The 27,707-nt window shown below is 45.3% G+C and overlaps 1 protein-coding gene across 3 annotated transcripts in view; it reads right to left on the bottom strand.

Moving 5' to 3' along the window:
- Positions 1-245: 245 nt before the first annotated feature.
- LOC119436052 (serine/threonine-protein phosphatase 4 regulatory subunit 1-like) overlaps positions 246-27,707 on the bottom strand; it is a 108,573-nt gene continuing 81,111 nt past the window's right edge. For all 3 annotated transcript variants that reach the window (XM_037702794.2, XM_037702791.2, XM_037702796.2), the window contains 7 exons: positions 25,435-25,620; positions 24,670-24,932; positions 16,948-17,068; positions 9,024-9,130; positions 4,591-4,751; positions 2,373-2,485; positions 246-1,079 (listed from right to left, as the gene is read on the bottom strand). In XM_037702794.2, the coding sequence (XP_037558722.1) occupies positions 1,065-1,079; positions 2,373-2,485; positions 4,591-4,751; positions 9,024-9,130; positions 16,948-17,068; positions 24,670-24,932; positions 25,435-25,620 (966 nt within the window). In that variant the 3' untranslated portion in view covers positions 246-1,064. The remainder of the gene's footprint in view (positions 1,080-2,372; positions 2,486-4,590; positions 4,752-9,023; positions 9,131-16,947; positions 17,069-24,669; positions 24,933-25,434; positions 25,621-27,707) is intronic.

Below are 27,707 nucleotides of genomic sequence, written 5' to 3'. Positions count from 1 at the left end.
CAGCAGCTTCAGAGCACCTGGAATGGCTTTAATTTATGTGCACCAAGCAACAACAACAAAAAAATGTAAATGGAACAAGGGCAAGCATTTCTACTTCAATATTTATAGCAGGTTCAAGTACTAATATATGGTTGGATAGTCTGGTTCCCAGACATTCAAAGTATGCACAAAAGCTTGAGACACTGTTTCTCAAAGTTACAAAAGGTATGCTATTGTATAACAGTCAATGCATTTTCATGGAAACATTTTATTTATGGTAAACTAAGAGGTGAACATTTTATACAAAAATAGATATATTCCAACTGCTCCAGTTATCACATGGTCTGCAATGCAAAACTTCAGCAGAAAAGTTCAAAGCATCCTGTGAATGACATCTCACCAACCCCTCCAACCCTTTTCTTCATATATATAATATATATATCACAGATAATGTGCCACATCAGCTCATAGAAAAGTTGAAGGGAAAGCAATCCCAAACAGGCATCAATTGTTGGCAACGCTTTACTTGATTGGGGCAGTAATTAGCACATCTTTGTGCAAAAGTGCACAGAAGTGGCCATGCCTGTTGCAAATAGTATTGCCAAAAAATTATCAGTTGTCAATGGGCACCACTGACTACAACCAGAGCAGCATCAGGAACCCAAACATTTGTTTTTATCCTTGAGGACTAGTTGGCTCCCAGCATGCTCATTTTGGTCACAAATGGCCTGAATTCATTCCAAAAAGCACAGAGGCAAACTTCACACAGATCTAAAAGGTTAAAATAACTGTACAAAATTGCACAAAAGGCTTTTGCTGGGTATTTCATTAGAAAGTTGACGAGCTGAAAGCCAAGAATGCATGCTCCATAAACGTCTCTTGCCACTTGTTCAAAAACGTCAAAATTGGCACTGAATCCTTGCCTCACCAGTGTTGCAGCTCCACAAGCAACAATAAAATAACACCTAAAACAGAAGTTCCCTCCCCCCCAAGAGTGTTATCACAGCTCCGTTGTCTTCACTGCAAGGGTTCGCTAATGACGTTTTTGGAGAGGAGGTTTGAAAGAAAGCGATGCCTAAATCAATTCAGTCCACAGAGTCCTGTGAAAGAAAAAGTTAAATGAAATGATTAAACGTGGTTAGAGGGGAAGCTCAAGGGGGTGAAAACTGATAAAATGCAACAGCCCTAATGAGCACTGTCTCCAAACAGCTAAGGTACATCTGGCAAGGCCTTAATTATCTATGCGTGGTCTCCATATTAAGATGCCATTGAAAACAGAAATGATTTAGGCTTAACCAAACTTCACTTTGAATGATATGAATTGCTACTGACCTTAACCTGTTACTAGCAGGTCACATCACTTTTTCATTAACAATTTCTTTTTCCTAATCATTCTGTCTGTATGCATGTCTGTTGAAATAATAAGTGTTATGATATTATTCTTTGAAACACACGTGAGAGCTAGTAAATGGGTCATTGAGAACCATGTTTGAGAACCACTGAGCACAAAGCTGACAATTTTTCATGTTAGGCAAGACAAATGTCTGCTAGGTGACTACAGTCGCCAACCAATTTTCCCGATCTTGCAGAGACCAAAAAAATAGAAAAAAAAAATCAAACAGCCCGGAAAACTCGATCAGCCCCAAAATTTATTAGGCTAAGAGTGGCATAAAAAAATTAAGTAATGCCCTGCCTCATACTATGCTTGGAGGCAATCAGATTTGCTTGGATTTGCGCAAGAGTGACATCGTCTCCGCATACACTTGACAAGAGCGTAACTGTGTTGGCCCCGTTACTTCGCTTCTATCGCGAACGCACAGGAGGTGGCACCGATCACACAAACACAAAGCAGCACAAACACACACAAAGATGCAAAGTCTCTGAGAAACACATACTTTGTGGACACATCACGTGCAAAATAGCAAACGAAACTTACAAAACTGATCCCGTGACTATGACGATGTGCTGATTAAAAAAAAAAAGAGAGAGAGAAAGTGTCGGCCCCTGTGAAGCATTATGTCAGTTAAGAAAGAGCGGCCATGGCCTCAGAGACTGAAGGATGCGGCTCGCACTCTATTGATAGCGTGCACCTCCGAATCTTGGAGGCTATAGAGCGGGCCACTGGAACCCCAAGGCCAAGCCAGCTGAAAAATACAACATGGCAGCCTCCAAGATTGGGTAGCGCGGTTGGGAACAAGCAATTCGGACCGGAAAATCGAACTTTGGGGCCTGATTTCGTCCGAAAAAATCTGTCGCAAAAATGCATTAGCCCTATGGGACCCTGACGATGCATTTATGAAGTCCACAATATTGAAGTCCGAATTTTTGGAGTCTGAAAAATTCGTCAGCAACTGCTAAGTGTCATTAGCATAAAATATAACCGAGAGTCTCACTTTTGGATATGTCTGGGCACAAAAGCGCACATCCCGATCTAAATCCTCTTGAAGACTGCCCAGGGTTGCCTTCAGTTCCTCTCTGTAGAAATTTCCAGTGTCCCAAAAATAGGCTAGAAGAGAAAGAAAAAAAAAGTTGATGCCACTGTGCACAATATCAATCCATCAGCCACCACTGCCAGCCATCATGAATAGGCAAGAGCAGACAAGCTCCAACATTTAGTTGGCCAGTGCCTACGTTGTTGTCGAACCGCTTCATGTCACTAACTATGGCTACCCTTATTGGTGCTTTTACTGCAGTCAGGCCTTTCCCCGATACCCTTTCCTCTATAACTCCATGCACCCACACAGCCTGCATTCTTTAAACATTGCTGCCAAAGCCTTCACATTGTTATACCAAGGTGAATAGAAATATGCATGATACTGCGAAGCCATGCTAGCAATGACCAGTTCAAGTTTGACAAAGGATGTAACACGACAGCCATTCTGAGGCATGGGATGGTATTTTGTAGCGATGCCTTTCTGATGCTAGTGCCTTCTCATGCTTAGTCAGTAGTCAGAGCGACAGTCCACTCACGTTATCAACGGGATCAGCCCGCCGTGAGCGGTGGATGATAAGACTAGTATAGAATAAAGCATAACGCATCGCTACAAAATATCAGCCATGGTTACAAATATCAGCCAAATAAGCACATCACAATATTACAGTCTCCCAACTGATGTGCTGGTTAATCGTACATTAACATTTTCGATGCCATCAAACACCTAAAAAGATACTTGATGACATTGGTGTAGCAAAACTTTAAAAATTACCGTTATCCGTGTCCCCGACTGACACCCACTTTCATAGGAGAGGCAATATACCTCGGCTTTTCAAGCACAATGGTGCAACAGCCAAAATAGGATATGGAGCAATTTTTGGAGCAGGAAAATCCAAATTTGGAGCAGGTTACGGAGGGAAAAAAACACCCGTTTTGGAGCACTAAATCCCAAATTTGGAGCAGTTTCCCAAAGAACGCTTACTCATAAAACGCCATAAAATTTACCCCACATATTAAATGCACCCCCCAACTTTGCATTGGATTTCTGGGGGGGTAAAAAGTGCGTTAATTACGCAAGCATATACGGAAATTCACATTAGCAGCGTAGGTGAGGGCAGGGGCGTAATCGGAGATTGTTGTTCGGAGCAAGCGTTCAGTTTCGCCGTGCACGGTTGACCTAGGCCGCGCCCGACAAAATTGAACATGTGCTCCGAACAACGACCTCGATCGCACTCCAGCAGTGCACTGCACGCAACTTTTTCTGCCATACACGTGGAAAGTACAGATGCATTTCTTAACGAGTGGTTTCCTTTCGTTTTTTTTTTCTGACGATATGTCGAGACATTCCGGTGGTAGTCGAAACATGCAGCGACTGTGACAATCTTTTGGAATTTCGGCGGTGTACAGAAAATCGGCACCATTTCATTACCGCGATGCCTATTGCCGCGTGGAACCGAACCCTGGCTAGTTATGTGCATTGCGTCGCCTACAAAGCTCACGCCGTCAGTGCCGGGTCGCTTGCTGTACCGTACAAGCGAGTTTCCCCGTGGAGTATTTGTACCCGCTCCGATCGTGACCGCGACAGAAACGGCGAGGATCTTGTTGAGTCAATGCGGCAATGGCGAACTGCTTTCGTTACTGCAAGCAACACGCACTCCGCATCTCCGGGAGATTTTACTGCATATACAACACGCCGCACTGCAACCAGCAGCGAAAATATTCTTCGGCGCCCACCACCAAACACACTAGCCTCTCGTCTGGGCACTCCAGTTTGGATCTTGTCTGCGCTACTGGTACTGTAATGGTGTGTAAGCTGCAAGTTGCCATCGCGGCCGGTTGGGCGTTTTGGCGGTTTTGGCGCAGCTCAGCACAAAAATACGAAATTGTATCAAAATGGCACAATTGGCGCAGCTGTTGCACCTCCGCAAGCACAATACAGCAAAGACATCTTGACCAACTCTTCTAAGGGTGAAGTCTCAAAACTAATTCGATCAGCCCATTTCCACCTTCTGTTGCCTGTTCCACCAGATAGTCAAAGAAGCTTGAAGCATGAAACAGAACCATAAACAATGTAGCACCATTAAAAAAAAAAAAATTAACAGTGCGCAGGATGCATTGACCCCATGAGTCTATGCATTCAACATCAAAAGAGGGAACAATGTTTCAAAGAAACTTACCCTTGGGCCAAATGCTCCTGACCAGACAACGTGCAAGGGCCATGCGCACATTAGGCACTGTGTCATTGCGCAGGTACAACAGCTTCGGCAGCACAGTTCCAATGAACTCATCCTCACTTAGGCACTCTTCATTCACCATCTGCTCAGCCAATTCGCAAAATCTAGAAGATAACAAGCTATAACTGCAGTAAACACATTTTCATTACAAGTGCACCACAGCCTCAACCTGAAGCTGGCTGCATAAAGTGAGCTTTTTACAATAACACCACCAAGAAAAGGTATTAGTGCCCTGAACTTGCATATATTGCTGCATGGCCATCCCTATCACTGCTATTGGTGTTCTAGAAAGTTAGATGGCTGAAGCTATGTCAAAAAGAAGCACTTTATGAACACTTCACAAACCATGTCAATAGAGTATATTTCCATAAATTCAATTGTTCAGTCAATTCGATCCCAAAAAAAGGTCCCGGCCTGCGGCCATACATTTCTATTTTAATCCTGAAATTGGCCTTCGCCAGATAATTCGAACTTGGCTGGTCGGCACACGCGCCTGACCATAATGGTGACCTCAGTGGCAACTCCAATAGGTACAGTGAATGTACAGCCAAACACACATCAATTTCCAGTTAAAGAAAGCCTATCTATGGCCTGTCACAGGAAGATTTTAAACAAAAAATAGTAGCTCACAATGAATACACTATCTAAATGCATATTTTTCCCAAGAAAATTCATCTGAAATTTGTCGGCGTTGTATAATCAGATACGAAACCAAAACCATGTCCACAAACGCCTACTGTCACGAGCCAGCCTAGCCAGAATCATTGCTATCACAAGATGGCAACCACAGATGGCAACAGAAAAAGTTCTTGCATAGCATGATGTTATTTTACATATTAAGCTCGCGGCAACATGTTGTACGACACATTCTTTGCGTCCTGGAGAATCGCATGTGTTGCAGGACAATCTATCGAAGTGGTTAGTCGAGATGTCGGCAACTCTACTGTTATCGGTTGTTGCACTCGGATAGATGCAGAATATCAAACACGCTATGGAGCGTACGGAGGACATGTGGTCCTTCATACATAGTGCAGTACAAGTCATACAATAGTCATACAATAAAGTGGCGTACCCTGGTTTAGTCTTTACTGCCAGAATCGGGAGACATGCACTTTCTTTCAGTCCTAAGTAGAACAATTATGTAGAAATGACAGTAGAGCTCCTAAACTACCGTAAAAACCCGCGTATAATACGAGGTTTTTTTCTAAATTTTACCATGTAAAATTTCTGCCTGGTATTATATGCGGATCCCAAAGTTTTCAGTGTCAAATTTGCAGTTTCGGGTTTGGTTTTTGCTCACTGCTATATCACCAAGACTCGTAGCGGAGTATGCGTCATCTTGCGGTGGCGTCAGTAGGCTGCTGCTGCTTTCAACGGGCGCTACTTTGATCACGCTAAGAATCGGCACGTTCGCTAGTCTATCTCGCACAATGTTGGGACCGCGAAAGTAGTACCCAGCTGCCTTTATTTAAAAGGAAAGGTATTTTAGCTGCCGAGGCCATCGGAAATTGCGCCGCAGGGCGGCACTTCGGCGCAGGGCGGCACTTCGGCGCAGGGCGGCACTTCGGCGCAGGGCGGCACTTCGGCGCAGGGCGGCACTTCGGCGCAGGGCGGCACTTCGGCGCAGGGCGGCACTTCGGCGCAGGGCGGCACTTCGGCGTCACCCAGGGCAGCGTTCACGGCTCGGATGACATCCCAGTTGCAACAGCAGCAGATAAGCGCATTTGGCCTTGGCAACGCCGTCGCTTTGGTGGCAGTGGCTCCCCTCGTCATCCCTTCCAACTCCCTCGTAGCTCCCCCCACCTTCGACTGGCTCCGCGCGCGCCCGTCGCCGCTCCCGTCGGCGCGCCGCCAACTTAGCCCTTTCCCTGAAGTTTCGTTTTCTGCCGTTGTCGGGAAGTTGGCCGAGACGTCAGCTCGTACAAGCGTGTTCTGGCGCGACGGTGAAACGGCGACCTTGCTATATGAGAGTGAAATTGGCACCGCGCCTTTTTTTTTTCCTTTCTTTTTCTCCGCTTGGCGTTGAGGGGTCTAGCCTAAGCTTTTGCTCTATGGCGGTGTCGGAGCAATGTTGATCGGAGGTGCCGCCACGTGATTTGGAGCGCTGCTGAGGGCATTGTTGGTGCGCCGTATGTTCAAATTAACCGTCGCAAATGCTTTCGCGTTCGAATTACCGGGCGTTTTCGCCCATAGCAATACACATAACTTTGACGGGATCACAGCGTCAGTTCGAATGTTCGAATTAACGAGATTAGATTGTCAATGCTTTCTGTGGGTTTTCCTCGCTCGCATTATATGCAGGTGAAAACTTTTTTTTTCGTTACTGCTATTCCCAAATAACACCGCGTATTATATGGTCCGTATTATATGCGGGTTTTTACGGTAAGCAAAAATGGCATGTACACCCAATTTTTCTGGCAAAAAAAAAAAAAAAAATGGGTGGACATTCCATTTCTGCTTAGTTTAGAAGCTCTACTCTCATGTCTACATAATTTTTCTACTTTGGAACCATAAAAAGTGGGGGCATGTACGATTTGGAGACATGTTAGAATTGGGCAAGCACTGCCAAATGAATAAGTGGTGTGTTTTGACATTTTTACTGCATTTTTACTGCATCTTATTTTGACCCACCGAATAATTCGACCAATTTTATCAGTCTCGTCAGGGTCGAATCAACAGAAGTCAACTGAAGTAGGGGCACATTATGCAGTGCAATGCAGATGTGCTGAAGCAATGAGACCTGCCACATCATGCATGCTTCACACAGAGCTAGTCTGGCATTGCATTAGTATGCCATGCACTACAGTGAAAAGGCAGACGTGACACATTGCACATGTTTCGTGGAGGACTAGAGTGACATTCCGAATATTATAATGCTATGAACAACAGTGAGAGGCCAGACTAGAGCCTCATATCGCAAGCATTACAACTAAGTGCGATAGTGAAAAGGGACATTGCACATGCTTTGGGAAGAAGTTGCAAGCACTACTATGCATGACACTGAACAAATTTTTTAGCATGCCACACCAGATTTCTTTTAACTACTCACTACTTTCAGCTGAAGTAAAATGAGATTACCGTACAGTAACATCCCACTGTTGTACTTTTGTTAACTCTCTCCTTACGCATCACACCCATTAGCCTGCTAACGATGGTTTCAAACACAGTTTTGAGACTATTCGAGCTGCTCGATCTGACGTATAGCAGGAGAATGAAACTTATTTCTCATGGGGTTCGTGTTCCCCCGCTTCGCGATGATTTTTGAATGAGCTCCCCGCACGCTCATCGCAGTTGAAAGGGAAAACGGCCGCCTCCGGAAGCGGCATGCACTCTCCAAAACATCGCAGCTCTCGCCATTTCGCTGCATCAGATTTTATCGACGGCTCAAGCAACAGTGAGCCAGAGGATGCTGCCTTTTCATCTGACTGATTCTGTGGGCAACGACGATAGAAATGAACCCTGAACTTTAGGATGCACCACTAGTTCATACTCCTCCCTGAACTGACGCCATTCAGCACTAGCCAGCTAACATGGAGACATACTAAAACTGCAAGAATAAGTTACGAAAGCAAAATGCAGCAGAAGAGAGTTCGCTGAAACTTGCAACATTACCCATGTTTCACATCGAAGAACTGCTTTGCTGCATGGCAGACCCAACTGTAGGGCTCAGTTAAATTTTTGTAGCGCAAGTAGTTTGAAGGATTTGATTTCATTTTGAATTTTGATGTCATCGCAGATAGCGGCTGATAACAAAAACATTTTGTATATTGCAAAAATTTTTAATAATTCTGTTTCCTTTTTGGATACGAGTGTAACGTTACAAGTTTTGTTTATTCTACAATTTTGTTTTTGGCAATTTAGATTCTTTTATGACAAATCTCAATGAAAGTTGTAAGCCAGAAAAGCAGAGTTATGCTGCTTTGGTTTCATGTATTGCATAAAATTTAGTGCACTCATTTGTAAAAAAAAGTATAGTGTAACCTACAAAACAGCCATTTTCCCCACGATAGGGAAAGAGTTAAACCCCAGTAACCTTTATCAGCCCTGGAAGTCAATCGGACACTGCTCGACTTCGCTGATAGTCAGCTTTCCTGAACATCTCCACGAACATAAACAGAATACCCCCAGCATAGAAAGTAACAATAATTTCCAGGTCAGCAAATAGGCCACAAAGCGTTCTACTACCCGCTTCCACCCTACAAGTCCTCATAGAAGCTGTTGAAGCTTGTGCTAAGGCTTTAGCAACGCAGAAGTAGTACTACAATAAATGACACCGACTCCCATCCATACAGTGCTCTAGGAGAAAATTTTCTCAAATCAAAAGATTGTTTCATAAAGGTCTGACCACACTAACAAGGAGAAAGTATAAAGCTCACAATTGACGTTGAGACCATTTGCGATCATGCACTTTGACACACATCTCCTGCAGCAGCTGCTTGCACATGAGGTAGTGGGGCTCCAACCGCTGCAAAAACATCACCACCTAAAACAAATGGGAAGTTCACATGAGTGGGCAAAGCACTACAAGATAAGCAAAATACTAACTGTTACCATATTACTTGGTCAAACCACCATTCACATAGCCCTTATTCATCTCACCATATCACCATTGCAGAAAAGGTTCCCACCGGACAAATGATGTTGCAATGGTTAAACACACGCCAACCAGCATGCACTTTGCAAGTGTTGACCAACTGAACCTTGGTTTGACCAATGCATTACTTTAGCCCAAGCATTTAGCAAACTGCCACATCTATACGAATTTTTAGTGGTGCTCATATACAAAAAATCACATTTAAATCAGAAAATTTATTTGCGCAGCGATGACTGCAGGTGCAATGCGGACGTTGATCATCAAGAAAATTATAAATGCTAAGTGAACGGCAACAGAGCCGCGGCACGTTTTTGGCATTCCGCAAACAAAAGGACTGGGATGTTCTGCAACCTAAAAGCCACATTGAATCAAACAGCACCTGCCTGGTCGCCTTGTTGCTAACGCATGATGATCAGCCTTTCACACAGTACAGTTAAACCTGCTTATAACGAACCTCCATATAACAATTTCCTGGATATAACAAAGTTTTTCTATTCCCCGCCGTTACTCCATAGAAGCACATGTACTTGAGACCTCTACGTAACGAAGGGGCAGCGGGAGACTCGCTCGAAATGAATTTTCCCTGCCGACAACCTAGAGATTTCGCCCCAAATTTTGTCATTTTTGCGCGAGCAGCAACCGGAAGCACCTTCTCCGCCGCGACGGAATGCAAAGTGGCGGCATCGTGCTTGACGCGCTCGAATTCATGGCGACTGCGAGGAGAGAGCGAGCGCAGGTGTGCGTGCGTGTGAGAGGCGGGCCTGCCTCGCGCACGGGTCCAAAAATTGCCTGCGCATTAGAATCGAGTACGACTAAATTGGCGCTACCATATCGCCATCGGCAATATGTCCGCCTCCTACGCAGTTCCGAGCCTAGCTCCGGCAGCTTCGACCATGTGCTGTAGTACATGTGGTTAGGCATTAGTCTACCAATTTAGTTAATTAGCAAATGTTTACAAGTTAACACGGCCAATAAAACTACTATCCTTACTTTGTATAGCTGTCTGCTAATTTGCTGTTGCAATCGATGCTTCGCCTTTCAGGTGAAACGGACTCTCTTGTTCATCGCAACTGTAGTGTATTGGGAGTAAACCTTGAGCGATAGTACATATGGCAAGCGTTTCTTTTTCGAATTTTCGTGGTACTGTAAAAGATCCCCCCCCCCCCTCTTTTGGGGTGCACGTTACAATCGAGTAAATACAATAAGCATTGCTTATTCGAATTTTCGTACCGAACCTGCATATAACGAAATCCTCTTTATAACGAAGTTTTTCGGGAATTTGTCAATTTAACTGTATATTGTAACGGGCACACGGTCAGGCACACTCACATGCAATTCTTAGTGCAAGGCATAAAGTGCTGACGGCGGCACGGCGCATACCCGTACAGGCTGCTTTGGTTCCACGCTGCATCCATTTCTACCTTATCCTAAATAAAAACAGGCTTCAAGCAATTTGGCATGCACAAGGTGCAGCGCGGTTTCATGGCCAGGCAACATGGGCTTTAAGAGGTTAACATTGCGATCAGTATATCAAAGATCGATCCTCAGCATGAGCAACTTGTGCTTTTGGAGAAACAAATCTGAATTCCCACTTTAGGATCTCGGAAAACTGTCCGAGACAGGCATAGTTCTTTCAGATAAGCTTCAGATAGACATTTTATACAGTCAAACGCCTCTACAACAAAATTACCTGTATAACGAAAGATTCCATATGTCCTGGCCGAATTCCTATCTTTCATATGTATTGCGAGTACCTCGACAGAGAACTATAACGAATTTGCCTGTACAACGAATTGTACGCGTCCCCGACAGCCGAGTTGGTTGTTTTACAATGAACTGGTACGAATTTCAGTGTGATACGAATTCGTAACATTCCCCGGCCGAAATACATTGCTCTTAATACAAAAAACATCGGCTGTTTCGTACGAACGCGTGAGCAAGAGTAGTGGCGGCAGCGGCCGAGCCAGTGGAGCGGCCAGCAGACAAGCTGGCACAGCGGGATCCATTGTCTCCAAGCAACCAGCTACGTCACGCGGCTGCGCAATCTCTCATTGGTCCCCACGTCAACCGGACTGTACCACATCACAGCCTAGCTGATGCTTTGACCAGCGAGGACGGCAGCAGCCACGACGGCCAAAACGCTCTCTGCACTCGATGTGCCGAGGTGCTCAGTGGTGTGCGAAAACATTCGCGAGATCACATGTGCGCACTTTTACGCCTTTCAGAAAGCGATCGTTGGCGATTTGGGTAAGAAGAAAATGCACACGGATAGTAGAACTTCGTTGATAAGTTTTTCAAGGGACCTCGGAAAAAAAAAAAAAAAAAAAAGTCGCAGTGTCGCCCGAAAAACGAAGCAACGATTGCGATAGCAAATTAATAGACAGGTGTATGAAGTAAGGATAGTAGTTTTATCGGCTGTATAAACTTATAAGCATAGGCATACTAACTAAATTAACAAGCACGGTGTCACGCGTGCACAGGTAAACACAAACGCATGTCACTCGATGACAACGCTGGAGTAAGGAAGCACGGCAGCAGCGGCCGTCTCTTGCTTCGACGCGAACTAAACGCTGAAAGCACAGTGCATAATTAGCTATGCGGCACTTCGCGCACTTCGTCAACATCGCAGATCGTTTTGAAGACGAGGTCCGTGCAGGCTCGTACTTTGCGCATGTCGCAGATCGCTTACAAGATACGGCCGTATGATGCGGCAGCCGTGCCGCATCGGCAATGTGTCGGATGCTTGCTGCAACATGCTGGTCACTTGTTGCAACGTAAAAGCTGGCTGCACCGCTAAATTTAGATGACCGCCACATTCAAACGCAACGTAAAATGCAGGAAAATTACAGATTGGCGACGTGTCAAAGGGAACCCCTTGTAGAACCCCCTGATACGTAGAACTCCCCGATACGTTTTTCACGGGAATGTAAAAAAAAAAAAAAATACATAAGAGCCGAGAAACAGGAAAAATTTAGAAATGAGCGTAGTGCACACATTATTATTTTAATTCTTAAGTGTGAAAAAAAGTTGTAGTTTTTCCCGAAAGCCAAAGCATCGATTGCGATAGCAAATTAGTACACAGCTATACAAAGTAAGGATAGAAGTTTTATCGTCTGTATAAACTTGCAAACATTCGCTTATTAACTATATTAACAAGCATAGTGTCAGCGCCCACAGGAAAACGTCAACACAAACTCGATGAGCGCAGACACGCCCCGTCAAACGCTGGCGTGAGAAAGCGCCGCTGCAGAAGTGAGCAAAGTGACCTTCGTGCTGTTGTCTATCGCTTCAACACAAACTGGGCGCTGAGAACACACAGCACGCACAATGCTACGAGCCGGCGACGCACCTACACTGCCTAGACTTCCCCCAACGCAGATCACTTTCAAGATACGGCCTGACCGCGCGCGGCCGCGCAGTACGCAATTAATGCCAGAATACAACGCCGCCCGCTATCCCTCCCCCCTTGCTCCCTCGCCGGCCTCGAGCTCAGCGGCAGAAGGCGCACTCCCTCCCTGCTTTTCTTTCTTGCGCGCGTGAGATTTAGACGCAGTCGTCAGCTCCCCTCGCACGCTTTCACCCGCACATACAGCCTGCGGCAACGGCGTTATCGCCTTTGGACTTCATACGGAACATCTATGAGCCAAAACCAATTTTAGGGCCACAACGCGTCATAGACACCATGTTTAGACAGCAAATACGGATCTCAAGGGCCATACTTTTGCTGGCGGAAACCGAAAATACGTCATAGGATGGCATTGGCCACCCAAAGTGCCGGGGCGGCCAATGCCATCGTCAAGCCACCAAGCCAAGCGACATGAAAAGTCAAAATGGCCACTCGGGCCGGCGCGGGGTGGCAGTTCGCAACGTATGATGCGAGAACGGTCCCCACAGTTACGACGCAACAGTGGGGTTACCAATGCATTGGGTTCTATGGGAGCTGTGCCGGGACCGGCCGAAAACGAACGTGACAGCGGGGTTCTACTGTACATGGAAGTCAATCTAGGATTTAGGTCGGGACCGCGAAAACGCGACGTAGCAGCCGGCAAAATGCAGCAGTGAGGAAGGTATCAACGGGGTTCCACTACTAGGAATTTTTACTGGTAAAAATTTTTTTTTTCTTGACTATGTTTTGATGATCTGAATTTCGGGTGATACGATTATTTCATGCGACCACGCGAGATTCGTATCACCGAGGTTTTACTGTAATAGTATTGTTTTAACATTTCAGTACTACTAAGAACTTCAAAACACTGAATCTTTCAAAATAACTGATAACAAATTTGTAACCAGAAATAAGCACATTTGTTACTATGAAGTTGTGAAAAACGGTGAAATATTAGGTGTGTCACTATCAGCAGCAGATATTCCTGAATGGCTGTGTTTACAAATCTGCCCCAGCCCCATTGACATCTGTGTTTACCATTTACCCCAGCGGCCCACCGAAAAGAAACAAAAATTGGCACCGTCAGCACAGCAATGCGTACCATGCAATCGTACCACTGCATCATTAACAATCTCAACAATTGAAGGAGTAACAAGATAATCCGCCGTCGAAAGGGTGGGTTTTGCTTACGTCACCTCAACCTGAGATCGATCACTAAGACTGCAAATAACACAAAGAAAGTGATACAATTTGTGGATGCTCTAGATTTCTGAAACGTTCAGCAATGATGTGTAGGGGGCATCACGTGCACATCTGAGATATGCCAATTCTTCTGCCCTGCAGCATCATGTTCATCTTGCTGCAGAAAGAACATGCACGGAACTGTGGCATGTGATCTCACTGTTGATAGCTGCTGGTATGGTGCGCAGACGCATTCGTGCACTGTTAACAGATCCAAGGTCTGTAAAAGCTGAGCATGCACCAGGTGGAGATGACTTCACCTAAATGCGCATTGTCACTCTATCCTGTGGAGTCCTCGTCATCAGTAAAAATGCATTTATGGATGGATACTGCTTTCAGATGTAGGAGATTTCTTAATTTATTTTAATTCCACTTTGAGTGTTTTCAATGCAACAATATTTCAAAATAACATGACTTTGGGCGGTCCAATAAAATTCACTACAGTTGAACCCACTCATAAGGATCCTGGTTTATCGGTCATAGCGACCACATTTCACTGCATTTACGATTTTACAACCCTGCCTATTCTAACTGCACCAATGTCTGCAGACTAAACGAGCCTAGGCATTACTACGCCATTGTCGGCAGATCGCTGATCGTTGACAATTTGTTTACGCCGTTGCTGTAAACGTTGTACTGGCGTTCTACCTTTCGAACTTTTACTTTTTCGACCGAAGTGACAGAAAACGTAACTTCACAGCTCTCGGCGCGCGTCGGTGGTGCTGCAGCTGTAACGGAAGTACCTTTGCAAAATACCGGCATGCTGCAGCAGTTCCAGCCAACTAGAACACTTTGCTATCATTCAAAATCCACTTGTGCCCCATTGATAGTAAAATAACAAGCTCTCAAAGAAAAAATGGCGGCTGCGCTCCTAGTGTCGAAATGGCAGGTGATCAGAATCGGCCGGGCTCCATTTCGAAAGAGCTACAAGGCCACATTTCGCTTTTTAGATGACATTTTTAACGTAAACTGAGCTAAATGCAGGAAAGTGCTGGCAACAAAAAATACTAAAAAGACGGTTTTAGGACCAAAGTAGTGTCGAATCTGAATTGCCACGGCCAGCTTCAGTGTCGTAAATTTTTGTGCATTTTGAAGGGCAAGTCCCCATAACGAACTACTGATGCAATGACCACTTTTCGCAGAACTATCGAATTTGTTTTATACAGTTTCGACTTTCACTGTAAGTAACAAAAATATTCATGCTCCCACTCGGTGGTGGTGCTAATATACTAAGCTGTGGGAGCTGGGCACAAAAACCGACACTGGCGAACTCTGAACAATTAGCACAGGCACATCGACGAAACCTGCTGCTGGAGAGGGGCATTGGACCTATCAGATTTGGAGTTGACGAAATCGCATAAACTTCATTGAGCACCTGCCAGCAGTTCTCTTTTCGGTCACCTGCAGTCGCACATACTGTTGGCCGAAATGTGCAATAGAAAATTAGCCACATCTTTCAATAAGCATGTCTTAAACTCATGGTGAATAATTTCCTTTTCCTGGACATGTTCCATCAACGCTCTTGTGAGCGAGAGGGGCCCGCAGAAAATGTCCGAAAAATTGGGCAGTTCAAGAAAACAAATGCCTGCCATTCACGGTTAACGCTGCCAACCCATTGTGATAAGCCTCTTCACCCATCTCTTTCACAACACCTGTGGCGTACGAAGCATACTGCACTATTAATCGGCGATAAGCCAAAAGCACTGTCGTGGAGCGAGTCGTGTTCCACTGTTGGCATTGTGGCATCACAGTCCGGTGTTGCTCACAAGCCAGATTTCGTTTTGGTTTGGCATTCCACTCTTAAAACAACTCACGAGCACCAATTCTCGCTGAGTGGGCACATCAAAACTTCCCGTCAAAATGCCTTGCCTGAAGAAGCTGCTGACCAAGGCCAAATTTGGTGAGTGCGAACGTTAACTTCCCGGAGCATTAGCAGATAACTACAGTTGATTGTCGAACTCCTTAGCGACTTTTGATCGCATGTTCTCCCAGTTTGCATGTTTTTTTCTGCTTTTTTTTTTTTTACCACAACGTATGAATGACGTTCTCCTATACATACATACATACATACTATGCCTGTGGCCCCCTTTCCCTAATGGTACGCTTCATGTCAATACATCAATAAGGTTTTCTGGATATGTTTCTTTTTCTTTTTTATATAATACGATTTGGTTGGATAATATGTCCGATAATACGATTTTCAGATGATACGCATTTTCCAGTTCACATGAAGATCATATGATATCAACGAGATTCCACTGTAACAGCAAAGCTGACTTTTAGGAACCAGCATAATGTAACGCTTGAGCCCTTGCCATGCTTTCCAGGAAACTCTTCTAAGCCATTGGCAAGGATGACAAAGGCAGAGCAGCCGCCATTGCTCATACAGCAGCAAATTCTTTTAAAACCACTGCACTGAACAGCAGCAAGCTTGGTAGCGAATGTTGAAGCGGCTAGGCCTAGCGTTGCTGCAGTGGTGGCCATGGTAGCTAGTGGACTTGCTATGTAACGGCAGTGGTAGCTTCAACTAATGCCGTTTTCGAACCTGCGGTAATGGCAAAAAGCCAGGAAAATCTAACAACGAAGGGTTTTAAGCGTCTGAAATTCAAGCGTCTGAAATTTCAGACGTTCTTATACATTGACTCTATGGGGTATGTGGCGGTGCCGCGAAGGCACCCAAACTATTGGGCATGTCCGAAAAATCGGGCAGCGGTAGAACATTCGAAGGCACAAGAAGTTTCACTGCTTATTAAAGCAAGGACAGTCAAACCCACTTGGAACAAACAAGTTCATTCTGGAAAAAGCAATTACATCAGCAGTTTGTTACTTCTGTACTTGCCATGAACTGGCAGAGGGTTGTTGCCAGAGGGTTGGCTCCCAGGAAGAAGTAAAAGGGGGAGGAGGGAAACCCCCCTCCTCTAGGTATGTCACATGCGGGATCGTTATATGTGCGTTCAACTGTAAACTTTTAGTGCCTCAGGAATGCTAGCACGAGAACTGAAGCTACTCATAGGTTCCAGGTCATCTTTGGTTTTACATTTCGTTTTGCAAGAAAATATAAAGCCTGAAGCAAACTTACAGCTTCAATACTCATGTGACGCACTTCAGCCACTTTGTCCACCAGCAGGTCATTCACAATGGGGACTAGGTACTGATGAATATCCAATGGACAGTACAGTGCAGCTATCTCCTTCAATTGCCTGCACAAGAAGAAATAAGAACAATGTTGCTGGGTCCACTGACTCCACCGACCTACCTTTTTTTTTTTTTAGTCTACTGTCTCAGATAAAAGAAAACACTTTGAAACAACACTGTCAGGATACTGGACAGTAACATACTCTAGAGGGTCACTAACCAGTGTTGGACAGGTGGAATACTTCATGGAGCACGACAATATTTGTCTTGAAGCAAGTTAACAGGGAGAAAGTCATTATGAAGCAGCAGACTTATTTGGAGCAGCTCAATAGTGAATGCATGAATGCACTTCAGACTACTGCCTTTATTTATGCTTGCAAGATACAGTGGAATCTAGTTAATTCCACCACACATAATACAGACTTTTGAGGTTACTTCACAGTTGAGTATTAAAATTTTGAGCAGTTCAAGACGAAGGCACGGAATGGTTAACTTTATCACAAGAATCCGATACCCAAGTCCAAATTTGAAAACTGAACACTGTCGAATACAATAGCAAACCGCTTTCCTTGCACAATTCTCCAGCATAGAGAGCTATTTCTGCAAATGTCATATCAGCACACAGCATGTAATATCTGGAGTGTTAAACAGGAACACAAGCATCTTTACAGCTGAAACGTACGCAATCATGTCAGCAGTCAAGCAAATTAGACAGATAAGCCTCAACAAGGCAATAATCTATACAGACTCTTTGAGTGTTATCAAAGCCCTAAGGTCTCTTCAGAAACACAAAAATCCAGTTCTCACAAATCTATACTGGTTGTTATGTGCAGCTTATGCATCCGGTCAGCACATTACCATATGTTGGGTACCCGGCCATAGAGGCATCGAAGGCAATGAACTAGCTGACAAAAGCGCTGCCTCTGCTATCACCGAAAACCAGCAAACGACAACAAGCACCCCATATACTGACCTGAAACCTATGTTACGCACGAAATTGAGAATGCACTGGCAGAAGGGATGGGACGGAGAAATATCCAACAAGCTTCATGTGATTCAGCCGCAAATAAGTACCTCATTTGTTGAGAGAAAAGTAAGATGGAAAGATGTATTACTATGCAGATTGAGAATAGGGCACACGTACGCAACCCACTCCTACCTCCTCACGGGTGGTGATCCCCCTGTTTGTGAGAGGTGTGGCGAGACTTACACAGTACTTCACGTACTTATAGAGTGTAAACAAATGGAACGTGAAAGAATGAAGCATTTTAAGGAAATATATAAATACTGCGTACCGATGCACCCATCCCAGTTTCTTGGTATCAAACCTCTTTTTACAACAGATAGAGTTATCGCGTTCTTAAAAGATATTAGCTTCACTGGCGTGGTATACCAAAAAGAATAGAAGATTATATATAAGCCACCCTGCAGGTTCACACTTCGTGTGAGTGTGGATGCTGGGAATAGGTGGCTTGGAATGACTGCAATCTCTCAGCCCCTGCTGAAGCAGGAGTCATGGACTGAGGCTGCACGACAGGAATTAGTTTTCTTCCTCTGAGCACCTAGCCGCAATCATATTTTAACTCAACTTTATTTATGCACCACTCTTTATATACTGTACTACATAACGGATGTATTTACTTAACTTCTTCGCACAATCATCATGCACTGACAATACCCACATGTCTACCGTTATCATTTACAGCGTTCTCTAGTACAGCTTATGCAGGTATGTCTTCCCGAAGTATATTGCAAATAATCGTACACTGGGTTGTATTTTTTTTAACACTTTAAAGTAGTTAGATTCGTCATGGCGCTCTTTGGCCAAACTTGGCCCTTGCGCCAGAAAAACCTACAAATCATCAATACTGATACAACAATGGGCAGGAAGCTTCATTTTCGAATGGCTCCATTGCTGCTCAGCATGCTTCCTACATTGTACCAGAGATTCCATTCACAATGTGTCTAAAGCTTGCTCCTTAAAAAACGTTTAAGGGGATTTTGCAAATTTACAAGCATGCTCTCCTATCAGTCTGGCCAGCAGTGTGTTTCAGCATGCATGCTGAGTTGGCAGTAGCAGCTGTCATGGAAAACCCCTTTTCAGCATCACTGACGTGCACACTACTAACCATGGCAGGCATGGTCATGTATATATGCAGCACAGACCGCTTATAGCTTAAGTTGGCAGAATCGCAAATATCTGCACTAGAGTCAACGACTGATAATTCGGACTTCAGACTTCACGGGGAACGTAAGTAAGTCCCAACTATCGAATGACCGAAAAAACGAATGTGGCCAAAAAAGATCATTTTATTTATGTTTTAATGCCCCTGTGCAAGTAAGAAGTGGTCAATTCGTTGCCGCACACACTTCCGCTTACGTGCAACAAGTACAGTCAAACCCCGTTAAAACGTACCCGCTTAATGTGTAATTGCAGTTTAAACGCAGTCGCGAAGATTCCCCCACCCAGCCCCATTGAACCCCATGTATTGGCTGTTCGCTTAAGCCGCAGTCCCTCATTTGCCACCAAACGGTTAGTGCGTACTATTGTCTTTTTAGTTCTACATGCACAGGCACAAAATCGGCAAAATCACACGTGCACAGACGTTCAGGTTCTCGAGCTGCAACGCCTGGATGACAGTCGCCTGCGATCGTGATCTTGAAACATGGCCACCATGACGTATTTCCTGCTCATAAAGCTGTTGCCGAATGCAGCGCACAAGAGCATGACCTTCGAGATTGGCTCGCAGTAACGCGATGAATCTGCCGGTAGCGAGTGCAACTTCGCTGTTGCCGTCGAATCCAATCCAATAGACCTCTCCTGGGCTAGGTCACATCGCATCAGCGACGTCGCAGCGTGACGTCACCGGCGCACATGCGGTGACCCTGATTGGGGGGGGGGAAAAAAAAACAGCCCCCACCGGCTTTTTGCGTGGTGCAGTCGCGCTTTAGTTGGTGTAGGCGGGCGCCACGTGGACGCGTGTTTTTATTTCTTTTATTTATTTTTATTTTACGTGAACCTCCACAATTCTCTTGCCAGCCAGATTAGCAGTAATGTGTGCCGGAGAACATTGACATGTCGTAAACTGCGTGATGAAAATGTGGCCACACTGGCCTTTTTTACTTGCAAACGTGAGCCATGTGGTGGTGGTCTGTGATGCATTGTGCAATGAAGAATATTGGCGTTTCCATAGATGTGCATCACATTTGTTGTGGTAAAGTGTGCGGCGAGAACAGCGACGATATCGGCTTACCTCTGCGTAGGGAAACCGACCACATCGTATGTGTACTACACGATTAACAATACATCTCGCTTACGAGACTGTGGACGCGTGTTGCGTGTAATAAAACCAGGCGTAGTGATCCGGCTCCGATAGAACTTCAGGAGCCATAATTATTGAACAGGTAATAATGAATGAGACGCGATGATGAGTGAGCACATGTATTTCGGGGCCATCCGCACTGTGTGCAGAAAAAAAAAAATGAGAACATTTGAGCATAATTTATCGACTGAGAGGTATGACTACAAATGAGCTCCTATGATGTTTTGACCGCTGCAAAAGCTGCGTGTATACATTTAACCACGGGGAATGCCCAAAAGGCAAACCGCTGAAATTATCGCAATTTAACCCAGATCTCACGGGTCTTAAGTAAAATTGAACTTTTTTTTTTCGTCATTGGTGTATTCAGCTTCATGGTACGTACTTTAAGCCACGATGATGCACATAAACATGAAAAAGTTGGGTCTTGTAAAGTTGAGAGCAGCAAAGGAGGCAGCAGACACAGCGAAGTTAGCATGCAACGGACCTTGTACTTATGTAAGATTTTGCTTTGTAGAATCACATGACCGAGACTAATTAAATTATGGTGTTTAGCATTCCTAAGCTGCACAGCGGCTTATGGGGGACACTGTAACAAAAGGCTCCGGATTAATTTTGTCCACCTATAGGGCATCTTACCATGCTCCTAAATCAGAGTAATAAGTTTTTCTGCATTTCTTCCTCATCTGAATTTAGGCACCGCTACTGGGCAAGGCTCCACTGAGCCGCCGTGTACTTGTTTAAAGCTACAGTGTAAATGGGGCGTAAATCAGTGCAGTCACGACAGTGCAATACAAATTTGTGTTCGAAGACCAGTCATTTAGCGAAGTATCATTTGCCACCGCGAAAATGAGCATCATATGTGATAAAATGTTCGTTTTCGTGGAGTAATACATTTTTGTGGATGTTTGATCTACAGATGAGGTGCGCTTTTACGAAATCACCACATGCTGACTTACGGGAACCATGCACTCGGCAACAACGCTACGTTGTTGTGCCAGTGAAACGGGGGCAATTATACTTCCTAAGCACAGTTCGTAAATGCTGTCACTTCAAAAAATCGCACTATGCCGGACTTAGGATCGCGGCAGTTGATATACAAGCAGTGCTCTTATGCAGAGGGAACAGGTCGCACGAATGTTTTTTGCCAACCAGCGCCCGCTTCGGAGGCGCGGCAGAGGAGAGGGGCCCCCACAGCGACGTCAGGCTGTTTGCAAACAGGGAGAGGTCTATTCTAGAAACCGCGCAGAAGCACATTTTATTGCAATCTCACAATAGCAATCTTACGGACACTCCAAGTGCATTTCTGCTGTCACCGTGGTTGTGGTCGTCGCTTTGAGGTTCCGTATAAGTCCAAACACAGTAACATCTGTCGCTGCGCGCCGTACGCTAATGTGCAAGTGAAAGTGCAGCACAGGCGCCGTATCGTGAATGTGATCTGCGACATGGAAAAAGTGCAACTAGGGCCGGTAGCTTCGTGCGCGCTGTGCTTTCGACATTTAGTTCATGTCGAAGCGAGATGGCACGAAGGTCAATTCGCTCGCTGCTCTTACTGCGCCTCCTCACCCTCACTCCAGCGTCCCGACATCGAGTTTCTGAGGTCATCGAGTGAGATGTGATCAAGTTTATCTGCACGTTTTACATCACGCTTGTTAATTTAGTAAGCGAATGTTTACAAGTTTATATGACCCATAAAACTAGATGCTTCGCGTATCGAGTGAAACAGCAATTTTTTTGCACTCTCTCTCTCTCATTCTGCCAGTGTGCTTGCGGTCGTTTCAGCAAGGCCCCCACGGCGGCAAGTGAAGATAACAAATTTTTTTTGAGTGCGTGTGTTTGAGAGCATCGTTAAGTACTTCTTTTCCAGCCGGTAAGTAGCCGCTAAAGTGGCATTGGCGTTTAATTTGTACATCATTTAGTGCGTACCTAAACTTCGTTCCTGGTCGACTACATATTAACAAGGTTTGACTGTATCTGATTGGCAAAACAGTATTCTCAGTTCCCTGCACAAGTGAAAAGTTAGTTCATACTGTAGAGTTGATTCCGGATATGATGGAGATTGCGAAATGGTTCGATATATAATTAGAAATCTGATGCCTATCTGAAGCTTATCTGAAACCTCCATGTATTTTGGACAGTTCGCCTGGTTATAACAATTATCGGTTATAACAATAGTATTTTCGTGGCACTTGAATACTCTTATAAGTGGGTTCGGTTCGACTGTACTACAAATCACGAATGAAGATGACCAGCAACATGTCTGTTACAATAAGCTGTTCAACAGCCGACAGTTATACATCAGCAACATGTCAGGTTTCGATTTTGGAATCGATTCTGTGTTCTCTTCTTGTTGGAACCAATCATCATCGCTCCTCAGACATGCCGCTTTGGCACTTTGCAGCCCTTCTTTCACAACCCTTCTTTCTCGACCAGTGGAAAGCCACTGACTTGGTGACTGCCAGTGCTACACATACACCGTTAGATTCAAAAGTGGCTTTACCACTCGTGTAACCCTACGAGCACGAATTAAACACGTTCCATTGGGTCAGCACAGACTGTGGATACGCGAGTGTCTTTCCACGAAGTGCAGATGTAGCATGTAGCGATTTTGCTAAACCTAAACAGTAAAAAAATTCCATCCAAGTGTGGGTTAGAATCGAATTTGTTTTGGCCACACACAGAAGCCTAAAATGCCATTTACAGAAAAAGCCCTTGTAACAAGAAGACACCCAGTGGTGCAGCCCTCTACAAATCAGCACCCCATGCCCAGAGCCACTCGGTGAAAAGATGAAGTGTCATCCACACTTTTTCATGGAATGTTTATCGAACTGGGAGGCCCTTTCCGCTGACACAAAGTGGCGATCTGCTCTTGCCGATCACAAATGGGCACAGTTTACATGAGCCAACTATATGTGCAGCAAGACAGACATGCAGCATGCTCATTTTTCCTCCATGGGATGTACTGTCTCTCAGATATAATGTCTAGTTTGAGAGCTAGTTTGACAGAGAAGTGCACTTGCAGGGGAGTGGCTAAGTACATATCAAATATGGCAGTGAATGAGCTCGCATATAATACAAGGTGTTATTTGGGAATAGCAATAACGAAAAAAGTTTTCACCCACATATAATGCGAGTGAGGAAAACCCACAGAAAGAATTTAAAATCTAATCTCGTTAATTCAAACACAATTCGAACTGATGCTGTGGTCCCGTCAAAGTTATGTGTATTGCTATGGGCGAAAACACCCGGTAATTCGAACATACGGCGCACCAACAATGCCCTCAGCAGCGCTCGCTCGAAGTCACGTGGCGGCGCCTCCGACCGGCATTGCTCCAACACCGCCATAGAGCAAAAGCTTAGGATAGACCCCTCAACGCCAAGCGGAGAAAAAGAAAACGAAAAAAAAAAAAAAAATGCGCGGCGGCAATTTTACTCAAATAGCAAGGTTGCCGTTTCACCTTCGCACCGGAACCCGCTTGTACGAGCAGACGTCTCGGCCAACTTCCCGACAATGGCAGAAAACAAAACTTCAGGGAAAGGGCTAAGTTGGCGCCGCGCCAGCGGGAGCGGCGGCGGGCTCTCACGGAGCCAGTCGAAAGTGAGGGGAGCTATGAGGGAGTTGAGAGGGATGGCGAGGGAGCCACTGTCCACCGAAGCGACGGCAATGCTAAGGCCAAATGCGCTTATCTGCCGCCGTTGCAACTTTGCAACTGGGATGTCATCAGAGCCGTGAACGCTGCCCTCGGTGATGCCGAAGCGCCGCCCTGCGGCGCTATTTCCGACGGCCTTGGCAGCTAAAATGACTTTCCTTTTAAAGGCAGCTGGGTACTACTTTCGCGGTGCCCGACACCGTGCGTGATAGACTAGTGAACATGCCGATTCTCAGTGTGGTCAAAATGGCACCCGTTGAAAGCAGCAGCAGCCTACCGACGCCACCGCAAAATGACGCATACTCCGCTACGAGTCTTGATGATGATAGTGAGCAAAAACGAACCCGAAACTGCAAATTTTATGCTGAAAACTTTGGGATCCGCATATAATACGAGGCAGAAACTTTACATGGCAAAATTAAGAAAAAAACCTCATATTATATATACGCGGGTTTTTACGGTATCTGGGATCGACTATTAATTACAGCAAAGTGGTCTATTACTTCACCGTGGCAAATAGCTGCTCATATTCACTAAATTAAAATCACATACATCAACAGACTTGTGAACTGCAGGTGCAGTGGCAAAACGGCTTATGCTACATGCACAACAGGCTTGGCTTTACCACCAGGTGAAGCAAAGTGAAAGGAACTATTACAAACTGCAGAGTAGAAATAATACTCAAAACCAACACACCGAGCAAGAGTGAAGCGAAAGCGCCAGTTGCGATGGTTATCCATGCAGAGGAAGTCTGCTAACAAAGGCAATGAGCGACGCTGGTCTCCTCTGCTCAAACCACGTAAAAACGGTGCAAGCCGCTCCAAGAGGCCCACTCGCACCTCATCCACATCCCGTACAAAGCCCTCAAAGCTTGGCACCAGGTCTCGCGAAGCAATTTGTGGGCCCAGGATAGTGGCTAGCTCGTGCAAGCAGGATGCCACAATGTGTCGCACCTTCCACTGTGCCAAAAAGAAAGATTTAAGATGAGCAATTGGTTCTGGGCTACAACATACAAGTTAAGCACACCATACAGCAGGGTTTCCCAAACTTTCTGGCCTAAGGTAAACCTGCCAGCCTTCACAGCGTGCCTAGAAACCTTTTGTACACCCTCTGCCCCATCCTCCAATGCACTTATGCACTGCATCCCAATAAATGTAGCGCTGAATCAATAAAATGACTATGGAAGGCATCCATCAATATAACAAAAAAAAGCATAAACTACCTAATGACATAAATAAGCATTCAAAACAACTATGCAGAATCTATGCACAACTATGGTGTGCGTTTGCTTTAGATGTGTTTACGTGTCTCATTAATGTTTACATTTGTGAACACTAAGTAATGATTGTTATTACGAGGTCAAAGTAACAATATTTCTCTTCAAATAACAAGTTGCACAAACAGGTTAGTTAGGGCAGAAATGGTATGAATGAAATTCAATTGAATAAAACTTGCACAAACCTGTACATCAGACACTAAACAGCGGTAGGTCATCCGCAGGCAAGGCCAATAATGGCGACCAAGAGTAAGTGCCACGGCAGGTAGGCTATGGGCACAGTGACGCCCGATTTCAGAGTCCAAATTTTGTGCTAAGGCAGGGTCAGTCATGGTCTGGTACCGCTCCAGCAAGAGCACAGGCACTATGTCCTAGAATGGAAGACGAACACAATCTATAAATAACCACTAGCACGTTGGAATATTTCAATCCATAAGTTTAATGAAAAATGATTTGCTGTAATGCAAATTACACTTTAAAGGGGTGCTGAAACACTTTTCTAACAAATCATAAAATGGTCTCATTATTAAGAGGGGATGTGGCTTTGAAAATCAACTTCCTGATTTCTTCATGGATTTTGATGAAAATTGGCACAAATGTTTAGAATGTCTCCCTGATACTTCCATAAAAGTTTCAGAGTGATACCTTGAGAACATTTTATTGAGCAGAATTTTTCTCTCTTGAACTTTCTGGAGGGCCTGGGGAGCTTAAAAAACATGATGGAAGGCTCGTTGAGTATTGGCTACATAGCTCAATGCGTGCTGGAGGTCGTGACAGTCGTACTTTTTTTTCGCAACACAAATTTTTTAGATAGTCATTTTTCAAGTTACCTTCGCACCAAGCACACTTTCGGGGTGAACAAAAAGCGCCACCATATATTTATAAAAAGTCAAGATAAAAATGCGAGACTGTCTCGACCTGCACTGTAATCCAAGAAACAAGACAAAAAAAAAAAAAACAATCAAAATAGGCTAAACGGTAACGAAGAAATCAGCTCCAGAAATTGAGCAGAAAGGCGAAAAAACAGTTTTGAGAAAACGGCTCTCAAAGTTTCACCATCTCTTCAGTTCTCTAAAGCGTACCAAATTTGTAATCTTTGATGTGTTTTGTGATGTGGGGCTTCTTGGACATGTGGCCTCTGGTCTGCTGTGCCCTCGTTCTGCCTTTTTCATGTTTGTATGGCATTCTTTACTGCTGCTCTACAGAGAGCATGGTGCCTGGGTTTTCAAACCAAGTGGCATGCAGAACTATGTGGGCATAAATATACAGTAGTTCTAGCGTTGTACCTGCAGACTGCCTCATTGATAGCAGTCTCTAGTACAGTCAGTGAGGCATTGTTTTATTTTGGTAGAATCGACCATGTCACTGAATGAAGGCTCTCAGCAGTGTTCTGGATCATCTTCCATTGACAAAGGCTATGGATGTTAGGACAGCCACTGATAGATAGGCAGCAATGCAGCTGCTTTCCAGCCTAGCGAACAGAGTGGCCTAGCGAACAGAGCTCATGATGAGGTTCTCTTTATGAAGGGGTGGTATGATAGGTACTGGTACGAGATATCGTGGCAATACGGTAATAGAGTCGGCGCGCGATGCGTTAAGTCGCAGGTCTGAGGTGTCGATGTGCGAAATTCCTGGTCGCGGGTCCAAAGAATAGACGCTCGGTCAGCTCAATCGCGCAGTCCGAGGTGCCGGCGCGCGAAATGCCTAGCCGCGGGCTCAAGGTGCCGACGCTCGAGGTGCCGATGCGCGAAATGCCTAGCCGCGGGTCCGAGGAGTCGACGCTTGATTAGCTTAGCCGCGCAGTCCGAGGTGCCGACACGCGAAATGCCTAGCCGCGGGCTCGGGGAGTCGACGGCCGCGATGCCGGCGGGCTAAGTGCCTAGCCGCGGGTCCGAGGAGTCGACGCGCGATGTGCTTGATCGCTGAGCCGGAGACGCCTACGTGCGAAAGGCTTAGCCGCGTGTCCGAGGATTCCGTGCCCGAAGCTTGGTCGGGAAGTCTGCGTCGCCGATGCTTGGAATGCCTAGCCGCGGGTCTGAGACGTCCAGAAAAAGCAGGATCGGCCACGCTACTGCGACGTCCGCGTAGCGCCCGTTTCAACACTCGTCGAGATTACGGAAACTCCCCAGAGCTCAGATGACGCCATCGCGGAGTGAGCACCGGACCAATAGCGAACCGCGCTGGAGTCACGTGGCGGGCGCGGCCAATCGGTGGCTCCGGCACGATCTTCAATCATTTGCTTTTTGTGTGCTTGTTTCTGTATGGAGGAGATAGCTGAAGCGGCAAATTTGAAGACGGAGAAATGCGATTTCCAACGAAACCAAGATGGCGGCGCTCGGCTGCGCCGTTCCGGAGATGTCGTGGCTTGAAAAACGCCTTTCTTTCAAGATTTATTAGTTTTCAGTGATGATTTTTCGGAATCAGATAGAATAAGAGTTATAGAAACTGAAAATTTTAT

The sequence above is a fragment of the Dermacentor silvarum genome, chromosome 1 (genome assembly GCF_013339745.2).
Source record: "Dermacentor silvarum isolate Dsil-2018 chromosome 1, BIME_Dsil_1.4, whole genome shotgun sequence".
Lineage (NCBI taxonomy): Eukaryota > Metazoa > Arthropoda > Arachnida > Ixodida > Ixodidae > Dermacentor > Dermacentor silvarum.
Note: the sequence above shows the minus strand (reverse complement) of the source record. Positions and strands in the feature narration are given on the sequence as shown.